Genomic DNA, 12183 nt, shown 5'->3' on the forward strand with positions numbered 1-12183 from the left:
AACGGGGGTCGCCCTTTCAGGACACTGTTCCAGGCTGAGAGGTAGTGAGCGCAGCCCAGCCCCGCGGCACGGTTTTACCCATGATTCCAGTGTTTGGCCGGGGAGGGAGGGACTTTAGGGAGCCGGAATGCGGCGCTAGAGTTGGTTCCAGAATTGAAATTGGCACAGGGGTAGGTGGGAAAGGGTCTGGAGGGAGGGAGGAGGAGGAGGCGCGGGAGGTGTGTGTGCGGAGATGCGGCGGGGAGTGGGGAGGTGCGGAGCCACGGGGGGGGAGGTGAAGGGAATGGAGGGGTGGGCGGCGGTAGCAGCAGGGGGCTGAGGAGAAAGGCAAACTAGGTGCTTGCCTGGGGCACTGGGAGGGGGGTGGGGAGCCCAATTTTGTGCCCCCCCTCCCGGCGCCCTAGGCAGCCACCTAGTTTGCCTAGCTGGAGTGCCGGCCCTGGGTATTTGCTGCCACCACTGTCCCTATCCAGGGCTCTAGTTACATGGGACAGCCTCCTAACCTCCCTCTGGACTCACTAAGAACCCAGCTCAGGGCTTCCTGTGGATCTTTGCAGCTCCCCTGGAGAATTGGCAGCCAGCCAATGTGCCACTTCTTTTTCACCCTAAGGATTCCCCAACCCACTCCTAGCATTCCAAGCAGTCAGGGGAACTAGGTGGTACAGAGGGGCTGCACTTTAAACAAACAACATTTATTTAAAGTATTTAACTATTTACAGGCATTTTAAAAAAGTGAACAGAAGAAACAAATCATAGTAGGGAAAAAACGATCCTCCTCTCCCTGTTCTAATACTTGCCCTGACTGCATGACATACAGGGCAGGCACCTTACTTGGACTGTTGCTAGCCTGACCAGACCTTCCTGAGGCTGTCTGAACTCCAAGACACAACTCAACTGACTACCAGCTTCCCCTGACAACTTTTAACTGAGGGCTTTCCCGCCCAAAATCTCCGATATAAAATCCAGTTCCCGCCCAGGAGCTGGTCTACCTTCCTGCAGCCTTCTGGAATACCAGCTTGAAAGACTTCCTGTCTCTCTAGGAGGCCTCAGAATTGCTACTTCCAGACAGGAGGGGGGAAGAGGAAGAGACTAGGCCCCAAAGCCTGCCTCCAATTAAATACAGGCCTAAAATGGCGTTTCTCCACAACCAGCAGCCTTCTTTCTGTGGGGTAGCTGCAGTTGGCTTGATTCTGCCATGCAGATACTGGAATTTTTGTTAGTACACCTTGGAAATAAGACCTAACCAGGGGGGAAAACAGGACACTTCCATTTCTTAACCTTTGCTCTTTTGCATTGCTTCTACTCCTTCTGCTGTCCTCTTATCACTTAAGGCTACCTCTGGTTGGTCCCTTTCCAACGCTTTACATTGCTGTTGTGTGTTCAGGCAGCCCCACGCTGTGTCCTTGAGCTACCTGGGGCAACGCAGCCATCTCCAGTGCAGTGCAGGCATTTGTGGCTACTGAGTCACAGGGCAGTGCATGAAGACCCTCCTCTTCCTCCATGGGCACACCAGGTGAATTCACCACACTCGAGCAGGAGCCGAGCCCACCGGTCTCTCTTTCCCACATGCGAGAGCTCTTCCCTTTTCTCCATATGTATCGCTGGCGCATGCCTTTTGCTGGCCTTACCAGGCAGAGATGCTCTTTCACAAACAGTTGGAACAGAACAAAACAAGAGGAAGGGAAATGCCAGCAGGAGCTGGCATTGCTGCCCGGCCCACCTGCTTTGTAGCCCTCATTGTTCTAAGTATCTCTGCTGGCCTCACTGCAGACTGGGGATCTGCATTGTTCTGAGGTTGGACAAACAGGAAAGGCAACTCGGGCCGGAGTAGGAAGCAGATGGGAGAAGTGGAGGCAGGCAGGAGCTTTGACCCTGGCAGGGGAGGAGGCAGGCGGGTCAGCCACCAGCTGTTGCGAAGGACGAGTCTCCTTGGCTGAATAAATAAGAAGGGAGCCGGGGTGAAAGAAAGGGACGAAAGATCGGCAGTGATTGTGACCAGCTTGCCCTTGTTTTGCCTTTGCCGGAATCCACACCGGCAGACCACGTTCCTTGTTCCCTTTCAGGAGGGAAGGCCGATGCAGAAAGAAACTTGCACAAGGCAGTGCATACAAACGTTAACGTGTTAACACCAGCTGGGAGAGTCCAGATAGATCTTACCTCCTCCCAATACTGCTGATATTGCTGATATTATTGAAGTGCCATCCATTGTTGTATGTAGCCCAGTTTATGCAGTGGAGCCCAAATGAGTCCAGCTGGAAATCCTGTGTTTTTAAAGGAACTTATATTGTTTTACTGAACTTGTTATTTATACTGACTTTATATGTCTGGTTTTAGGTGGTGATCCGCCCTGAGCCCACTTGCAGGGAGAGCAGAATATAAATTTGAAAAATAAACATTGTGTCGGGATCTGGGAGAGCAGAGTTCAAATCCCAGGTGGCACTGAAAATCACTGCGTTTGATCTCAGCCTCCCAGGTAGGATTGTGAGGCCCGGAGAGCTGGAATTACAGCTTGTCTCCAGACTACAAAAACAGGTTGTCTGCGAGACAAAAGCTGCTTTGGAAGGTGGACTCCACGCATTTACATCTTACTGAGGTTCCTCTCCTTGCCAAATCCGCTCTGCCTCGGATCTGCCTCCAGATCTCCAGGAGTTTCCCAGTTTGGCTTTGGTAACCCTATTCCCGAGCTAGTTAAGAGGGCAAATGGCGGGAAGCCCCTGTGTGCCCCTCTCTGAACTCTAAGGAAGGATGGAATGCAGACATAAACTGTGTTTCTGTACCGATAACCAGAGTCTGTTTAGATCCAAAACCATGTAGGCCAAGCTACTTCTACAGCAGAAAAGAGCAGGAGTCCAGTAGCACCTTAAAGGCTAACAACATTTGTGGCAAGGTACGAGCTTTCGTGAATGAGCAGTGACTCAGGAAAGCTCCTACCCTGCCTCAAATTTTGTTAGTCTTTAAGGTGCTACTGCAGTCTTGCTCTGCTCTATTGCTAAAAAGGTGAAGCACCAGTCGTTTCTGACTCTGGGGTGACGTTGCTTTCACAACGTTTTCACAGCAGACTTTTTATGGGGTGGTTTGCCATTGCCTTCCTCAGTCATCTACACTTTCCCCCCAGCAAACTGGGTACTCATTTTACTGACCTCAGAAGGATGGAAGGCTGAGTCAACCTCGAGCTGGCTACCTGAACCCAGTTTCCGCTGGGATCTAACTCGGGTCGTGAGCAGAGCATAGGACTGCAGTACTGCAGCTTTACCACCCTGCACCAGCGGGCTCTTATTCTATTGCCACAGACACTCTCATACAGCTACCCATTTTTATCACCCTACTTATGATCCTTCTTTGGTTTCCAGCATGGCGAAGGGGGTAGCTAGAAGTGGGGAGCCAGTTTGGTGTAGTGGCTAAGTGTGCGGACTCTTATCTGGGAGAATGGGGTTTGATTCCCCACTCCTCCACTTGCACCTGCTGGAATGGCCTTGGGTCAGCCATAGCTCTGGCAGAGCTTATCCTTGAAAGGGCAGCTGCTGTGAGAGCCCTCTCAGCCCAACCCACCTCACAGGATGTCTGTTGTTGGGGAGGAAGATAAAAGATTGTGAGCTGCTCTGAGATTTGGAGTGGAGGGCAGGATATAAAGCCAATATCTTCTTATCTTCTTCTTTCTGTTTCTTCCTATGTCACATTCCGTATTTTTAAAAAAGAAATCACAAACTGGAGGCAGAGTTACAAATAAACCATTTAATGCAGAAAGGAGAAATGGAACAAAGTCCTACCTGATCGCTCAAGGTGTGCCTTTTTTGGTTTGCTTTTTGCTTTGGGGGGGGGGGGTGGTTTAATGGTCAAACCTGAGTGGGGGTATAGTCTCCCGGGCCCAGTCTCTTCTGGTGGGATGCTTTCCTAGGCAAGAGCCCATCAAGGCACTGAGCAAATATTGCCTGGCTGCCAGACGATCTGCCTTCCAAACCATACTGAGAGTCCTCAAAGTTTGAAGCATATGGAGGAATTGTTGTATACTTGCCTACACCACAAAAGGGTAGCTTCTGCTAGCCCTGGAGGGCAAAATGAGGAACTGTGCATAGTGATTAAGCCTTGTCCCTGGATGTCCTGATCAGCTTCTGAGATTTCAGTTGCAGTGCTTAAGTGCTAGAAACTGGATTGCAGAAGTTAAAAACAAAACTGGGAGCGGCATTTCCAGGGACACGGGATTCCTTGTCCAGTGCTAAATCCCTAGGCATGTGTGAAGAGATGGTCGCTTAGAGCATTCCCCCTTTTGGAATCCATGAGAATAAGAAACCTCAAAGACTCCGTCCAATGACCACATCCAGCCTGGACTCCTGAGAGCCAGTTTGGTGTAGTGGTTAAGTGCGTGGACTCTTATCTGGGAGAACCGGGTTTGATTCCCCACTCCTCCACTTGCAGCTGTTGGAATGGCCTTGGCTCAGCCATAGCCCTGGCAGAGGTTGTCCTTGAAAGGGCAGCTGCTGTGAGAGCCCTCTCCAGCCCCACCCACCCCACAGGGTGTCTGTTGTGGGGAAGGCAAAGGAGATTGTGAGCCGCTCTGAGACTCTGAAATTCGGAGTGGAGGGTGCGATATAAATCCAATATCAGTATCTTCTTCTTCTTCTATACAGTTCAGAGGTATGTAGATAGCACCCATTCCTGGTTTGGGCCAGCAATGGAACAACAACAAAACTCTTCCAAAGACACGAGTGTGCAAGAGCCACAGTCAGCCGACAGAGGGACAATCCTCTTTCTACACAGTGCTGTCCTAGGAGGCTAGCAAGAAACAAGAATGATGCTGTCCTGAACACAGTTCCCCCTTCTGAGTCCATTGAAATCAGCAGACTTAGAGAAGGGGTAACTCTGCTGCGGGATAACACTGCAACCCTGTTTCCTGGAACCAGACTGGGCCAGTTGTGGTGCTACACAGAACACCTGAGCACTGCCAAAGAGTTTGGCGTGATGTCAAAATTCTTGAGTGTTTCTGTAGTGGCGCTTCAGGGCTTATTATACTGTTCTGCCGGTTCATCTGAAGGGTAAATAAATGTGCCGGCAGTTCCCTTCTCCTCCTCTCAATGCTCGCTAGCAATTTTTCTAAATTCACCTCCTTTCCAGAAAGGAACTCCCATGAGACATCTTCCCGACACTCACTCCTTTTGTTGCTGGTGTTTGGTTTTTTTTGAATGTTCAATATGACATAGAGTTCTGGAGAATCTGAAAGCTTGCATGCTGTTTTCTGTGACTTTGACTGGTCTTCATAAAAGCATCAAATGACTGAAGTCTTTTACATTTTGTTCTGGGCCAACATCATTGCCTGTAACCTCTTAATTGCCACCACCCTCACCCCCAGAAAATTGCTTGGACTGTAGTTCTGCAAATGGTGTGGCTACGGCTCTCCCATGAAGACTATTTATGCCCCTAAAAAAACCTCTGAATTTCCCAAGGTTCTCAAGGAACTGAAAACCAATAGGAGGTGGTAGTGTAGCTACGTCCTTCCAAGATTACCTCTAGCTCCTGTTTAGAAGCAAGCTAGCAGATACCTCCAATAATATCCAGCACTGGGCACCTCTTGGTACAACACCGACAGATTAAAAGGTAATATGCTGCAAGGTTCCTCACAGAGCTCCATTGTGCTCTGAGGTTTGCAACCACTGGCAGTTTCTACCAGCCAAGGGTGAAGGCAGATGTTGCATCTGTCCCTCCCACACTGCTTTACCTGACTTTGCTTTCCTCTGGTCAAAGAAGCCAGTTCCTTTTGGACTATGTTCCAGTTTTTCCTTCCTTGCTTTGACTGGGCTGTCTTCCTTTAAAAATACATTTTAAAGCTACATATATACATTTATAGGCATATATTTCCATCTTTCTCTTTACAAAAAAATTCAAGAACTTTAAAAAAATGCAAAACAGCATGGGTGATTGGAACGGAAGAAGTTGGTGACGCTACAGGTGCTGGCCTATAGGTGCTCACCCTAGCCAGCTTTCCCCCTATTTCCACCTCCCCAAGAGCTAACTTCATGAGGGGGAAGATGAATGAGTTTTCCAGGCAGCAAAGGTGTTTTTGAACCATCCCTGCTACATGACAAATGTTAGGTCTGTCTTCACCTCACGGGTTTGGATCAGGTACATCGATGTCTTACAGGAGACACAGAGCTGTGCTTGTCCCATGTTTCTTTTCACTTCCTGCTCTGTATCAATAAGGCCAAGTTCCCACATGCAACAGAACAGTGGCAGAGAACTAGGGCTCCTCCTCAACGGAACAGAAAAGGGGGAGAAGGAATTTTAGAACAGCAAGCGGTTCCCCCGCCCCGCTCCATTGGGATGCTCCACCTGAATGCTTTAGGATCCCAGTTAGTGGGAGGAAAACTAACTCCAGTTAATCCACACACTTATGTTTTGAAAATATCAAGTTCAGTAGCACCTTAAAGACTAACAAAATCTGCACCTACCATATCTAATCCAATCAGGTCTGCTGTTGTCATTCATCTTGTCATTCATTCTCCTGCTAATGCCATTCAGCATCTGAAATCACTCCAGTCTCCAAAATATCGCCCAGATGGACTCACATAGCAGTGTCTTCTGAGAAGTGAGCAGTGACTCACAAAAGTTCATCCCCTGCCACAAATTCTGTTAGTCTTTTTTTTAGGTGCTACTGGATTCTTGTTCCTTTCTACTGCTCCAGGCAAACACGGCCACTCATCTTGATCTACCTGCATTCCGAGAATCTCAGATAATCCGAATTTAATTTTTAACCACTTGTTTTAGCACAGGGAAGAGAGGAAAGAAGAGCAAGGCATGAGTGCGAACCCAGAAACAAACTGGCTTTGGGCATGTTTTTCTTTCATCATGGTTAGGTGCAGGGGTTTTTTTGTAGCAGGAACTCCTTTGCATATTAGGCCACACACCCCTGATGCAGCCAATCTTCCAATAGCTTACAGGGCTCTTAGTACAGAGCCTACTGTAAGTTTCAGGAGGATTGGCTACATCAGGGGTGTGTGGCCTAGTATGCAAATGAGTTCCTGCTACAAGAAAAGCTCTGGTTAGGTGTCTTTGTGTGTCATATTTAATTGGACATTACCAGGAAAAGGAAGGTTGTCCAGATCTGCCGGTACTGATGAGCCCACTGATAATATCAGATCCAAAATTAAACTGGCCTAGTATGCAAATGAGTTCCTGCTACAAGAAAAGCTCTGGTTAGGTAGGGACCACCACTCTGTGCTAGGATTCCAGACAGGGTTGCCATCAGGCCTGTTTTGGGAAATATCTGGGGGCTTTCGGGGTGGATCCAGGAGACGGCGGTTTGGGGAGGGGCCTCAGCATGGGACAATGCCGGGGCTTTTTTTGTAGAAGAAGCCCAGCAGGAACTCATTTGCATATTAGGCCACATCCCTGATGCCAAGCCAGCCAGAACTGCATTCCTGCTCTTAAAAAGCCCTGGACAATGCCACAGAGTTCCCCCTTCAAAGCAGCCATCCATTTCCTTCAGGGGAGCTGATCTCTGCCAGCTGGGGGTCAGTTGCAACAGCAGGAGATCTCCAGGCCCCACCTGGAGACTGGCAACCCTAATTCCAACAGAGCCTGCAGACGCAAAAGGTTGGGGAGGCTGTGTTTTATACAATAATTGGGCTGGGGCTGGAGGGTACGAAGGGGGGCCCCAGAGAGGATCTTTTCCTGGGGGCTCTAGGCCGCCCCGCCTTTTCCTTCAGTTAAGCATATTTTAGTGCTGAGTCCTAATGGTGAATATCAGATGGCTTTGTGGTGTGACAGAAGGAGAGGTGTTGAGAGGCTTTCACCTCAGAGCACTCTCCTCTCTGCACACGTTTGTGGATCAGAAGGTGGGTCAGAAGGTCTCCTAGTCCCAAGGGGTTGACTGGTGTTTTCAGTAACCAGATCTTCCGGCTGCTCAAAGTCCCCTGGTAGCTTCACGCCCTCAAAGCAATCGGGGGCTAATAGAAAGAGCTCAAGTGGTTGCCGGCCTGTCTGGGAACGGGGGGATTCTGGTAGAGGTTCCCGCTGCCGGAATTCCAGTAAGGGGAGGGTGCCCCGAAAAAGCTGGCCGAGGAGGCAGGCATCTGCCCGGCGTGGCCGAGGTTGAAGCTCACTTTTTGCTGGTGATAAGAGGGCAGGTAAGGCAGGTCCGTGGGGTGGTACTTGTAGAGGGCGGGCTCCCCCGACTGCCCCTGCTGGGCCTGGTTGATGCCCTGGAAGTCGAACTTGTAGGCATACCGCTTGCCGTGCACCTTGGTCATAATGCTCTTGTCGTAGTAGTAGCGCAAGGCCCGGCTCAGCTTGTCATAGTTCATGTTGGGCTTGCTCTTGCGCTCACCCCACCGCCGTGCCACCTCGTCGGGGTCCGTCATCTTGAACTCGCCATTTGTCCCCTCCCAGGTGATGCAGTTGGCGTTGCTGTTGTCCGACAGCAGCTCCAGGAGGAACTGCCACAGCTGGATTTGTCCGCTGCCTGCCGAGAGAGACCAAGGCTGGATTAGCAACTGGCGGACAGTCAGGCAGGGACGGGGAAGTTGGGATGAGCCCAGAACGAGCTGAGCTGAGCAGGCACCGTGGTGTTAAGAGCTAGCACCGCTGGGCCTCTCAGCTCAAAAACTGCCACAGCTGCTGACAATGACATAGGCTTGCTCGTTGACACTGGCAGGCAGTTTGTGAGGGGAGCTGGAACAGGCTCAGAACAAGCTGAGCAGAGCAAGCCCTACAGTGTTATGAGCCAGCACTGCGAGAGCCACTCAGCTCAGATTCTGCCACCGCTGCTGACAACAACATAGGTTTGCTCGTTGATGCTGGCAGGCAGTTCGTGAGGTAAGTTGGAACAGGCTCAGGACAAGCTGAGCAGAGTGGGCCCTACAGTGTTATGAGCTAACACTGCAAGAGCCACTCAACTCAGAACCTGCTGCCACTGCTGGCGACATAGGCTTGTTTGTTGACGCTGGCAGGCAGTTCATGAGGGAAGTTGGAACAGGCTCAGAAACACCTGAGCAGAGTAGGCCCTACAGTGTTCTGAGCCAACACTATGAGAGCCACTCAGCTCAGACTTTGCCACCGCTGCCAACAACAACATAGGCTTGCTCATTGACGCTGGCAGGCAGTTCATGAGGGAAGTCAGAACAGGCTCAGAACAAGCGGAGCTGTGCAAGCTGTAGTGTTACGAGCTAGCACTGCGGGAGCCACTCAGCTCAGGCCCTGCCGCCGCTACTGACAATGACTCAGGTTTGCTCATTGACGCTGGCTGGCAGGTCACAAGGAAAGCTGGAATGGGCTCAGAAGAAGCCAGAACTGTGGGAGTCGCTCAGCTCAAATCCTGCTGCTGTTCCTGCTGAAAATCACACAGGCTTGATGGCTGATGCTTAGGGTTGCCAATCCCCAGGTGGGGGCAGGGGATCCCCCGGTTTGGAGACCCTCCCCCCGCTTCAGGGTAATCAGAAAGCGGGGGGAGGGGAGGGAAATGTCTGCTGGGAACTCATGATTCCCTAAGGAGGCTTATTCCCATAGAAAATAATGGAGAATTGATCTGCGGGTATCTGGAGCTCTGGGGGCCCTGTTTTTTGAGGTAGAGGCACCAGATTTTGAGTATAGCATCCAGTGGCTCTCTCCAATATATTCCCTAAGTAACAGTTTCAAAAAGATTGGACCAGGGGGTCCAATTCTATGAGCCCCCAAAGAAGGTGCCCCTATCCTTCATTATTTCCTATGGAAGGAAGGTGTGCGGTCCCTTGAAATGTGATGGCCAGAACTCCTTTTGGAGTTCAATTATGCCTGTCACACCCTTGCTCCTGGTTCCACCCCAATGTCTCCTGGCTCCACCCCCAAAGTCCCCAGATATTTCATGAATTGGACTTGGCAACCCTACTGATGCTGGCTGGTGGTTTGCAAGAAGGCAGCACATGAGCCAACATTGGTTTATCATTGTTCTTGAAGGCCCTAAGCAAGACCATTGAGTGCAATTGCCTTACGAGGCTTAACTCTCCTTAATGTGGTATTGTCAGTTCATTGATGAAATGAACTTGGACTCATCCCTGGACAATGTTGTTGGTCTTGAAAGTACTGCTGCACTCATGATTCTGGGCCTAGTGAGGCCTGCAGGCCCCAGAGAAGCCTGCCTCAGAGTTATTCCTGAAAGCTTACATTTCACAGGATCCTGTGTTCCTCTGACTGGATGGCAATCAAAGTCTGTTCTATTGGCTCTGCCAGCAGCCCTCTTCCTCCCCCGCCCGCCCTTTAACAAAAACGTGAAAGGCAAAAGTTCAACCGGTGACGTTCCCCCATCAATGTGCCCAAGTGCCGGGAAAAGATACAGCTCCCCTAAACCTGTTGCTGCTGCCCACAACCCCCAAGAGGAAAGAGATTTGGACCCACCTGGGTTGGCCAAGCGACTGCTAGTGGGTCCCAGGACCTGGTATGGATCTGGCGGGAATGAGAAGTGAATCAGAGAGAAGGGCTAGAGTCAGGGGCACTCAGGTGATCCTTCCCAATTTATATTTCTCTCATCCCATCATCCTAAAATGCCTAGCTGCTAATCCCAGTGGTTTTCTGGTCCATTTCTCACTCAGGTGGTAAATCTGGATCTGGGCTGTACCATTGGAGCCAGCAAATGTGTGTGGGGGAGAATCACTGTTGGAGTGACTCAGCTTACCTGGACACTGGGGGGGGGGGGGGCGCTACATCACTCGAAGGGTGTCTAGATGTTATCTTCTTGAATGGGATGACTCTCTTTGTCTTAACCTGAGAGCTGCCCTCTGACCTCTCTTTTCTCTCCCTGTATCCTCTCCCTTGCTTCACATGGCCTTCTATGGAGACACACATTTCTGCAGGTCTCTCTTGTGGGTATGGTGCCCTCATACTCCCACACACATGATGCCGCACAAGCTGGCCAGTTGTGATAGGGAGGTACTTCTTTCTCTCATTTTGACTGCAACCTGAATGTGATCTACTTGACAAAATGTAAGTTTACAATATACTTCTTGGGAGATTTATTTACTGGACTTGGTATCACACTTCTATGACTGAGCAAACTGGACTATATCTGCCAAATATCCCAGTAGTTGTATCATTGGAGGCCAGTTCCAGGAGAGCCAGTATGGTGTAGTGGTTAAGTGCATGAACTCTTATTTGGGAGAACCGAGTTTGATTCCTCACTCCTCCACATGCAACTGCTGGAGTGACTTTGGGTCAGTCATAACTCTGTCAGAGCTGTTAAGAGCAGTTTCTGTCAGAGCTCTCTCAGCTCCACCTGCCTCACAAGGGTGTCTGTTGTGGAGAGGGGAAGGGAGCAAAGTGAATTGAATTGGGAGCAAGTGATGACTTGATCCATGCTGCTGCTCCTTCTTTGCACCTCCAGGAGCCCCCCCCCCCTAATACTGGCTCAAAAGCTCCCTTTGCACACAGCCTTTGTCCTGGGCCTGCCTCACCCAGCCAGGCATGCTGCTAAGAGGCTCAGCTGCCCACTAGCGTTGCCAGCAATGTTCCCTCTAAGCTGTGAAGACTTGTGAGCAAAATTTCTACTTTGTGAGCTACTGGCATGAAAATTGTGAGCTACTACATAAATTAGTTTGCTCTGGGGCTGTTTTTCCTGAGCTGAGACAAAAGCGTGTGAACTGGAAGCGAAAGAATTGTGAGCTAGCTCACACTAACTCAGTTTAGGAGGCATACTGGTTGCCAGCCTCCAAGTAGGGCCTGGAGATCTCCCACTTTTACAGCCAATATCCAGCTGGGAGAGATCAGCTCCCCTGGAGAAAATGGCTGCTTGGAAGGGTGGACTCTGTGGCATTGGGCCCTGCTGAGGCCCCTCCCCTCCTCAAACCCCGCCCCCTCCTAGATCCATCCCCAAAGTCTCCAGGTACTTTCCAACCCAGACCTGGCAACCCTTCTGCCAATGGGGCTATATGCATAAAGAAAACCGCTTCGCCTGCTCCTACATTTTAATCAGCAGCTCAATCTTCTTAGCAGCGGCAGAGATAAGGGTTCTCCCACCCACCCCTTTAAGGTCCAGGAGGAAAGCTGGTTTACGGTAAATGGCAACCCAACTAGAAGACAGGAAGCGGTAGGGCTTCCTCCAGAGGGAGGGATAGCGGCGTACCTGGTGTGACGCGTGTAGAATCAGGAGTCCGGCCGACGCTCTGGATCTGTGGCGGGGAGCCTGACATGGGAAAGAGCAGAAGCAAGGGAGAAATAAGGAAATGG

At 50.5% G+C, this 12183-nt stretch overlaps 1 protein-coding gene across 3 annotated transcripts in view; it reads right to left on the minus strand.

The window, feature by feature from the left end:
• Positions 1–7587: 7587 nt before the first annotated feature.
• LOC132585947 (retroviral integration site protein Fli-1 homolog) overlaps positions 7588–12183 on the minus strand; it is a 57420-nt gene continuing 52824 nt past the window's right edge. Inside the window, exons 7-9 of one of the 3 annotated variants that reach the window (XM_060257823.1) lie at positions 12080–12139; positions 10360–10407; positions 7588–8452 (exon numbers count right to left, since the gene is read on the minus strand). In XM_060257823.1, the coding sequence (XP_060113806.1) occupies positions 7938–8452; positions 10360–10407; positions 12080–12139 (623 nt within the window). In that variant the 3' untranslated portion in view covers positions 7588–7937. Of the gene's footprint in view, positions 8453–10355; positions 10408–12079; positions 12140–12183 lie in introns of all 3 variants that reach the window. The other 2 variants (XM_060257825.1, XM_060257826.1) reach the window with 2 other exon arrangements.

This window comes from Heteronotia binoei, chromosome 17, assembly GCF_032191835.1.
Source record: "Heteronotia binoei isolate CCM8104 ecotype False Entrance Well chromosome 17, APGP_CSIRO_Hbin_v1, whole genome shotgun sequence".
NCBI lineage: Eukaryota > Metazoa > Chordata > Lepidosauria > Squamata > Gekkonidae > Heteronotia > Heteronotia binoei.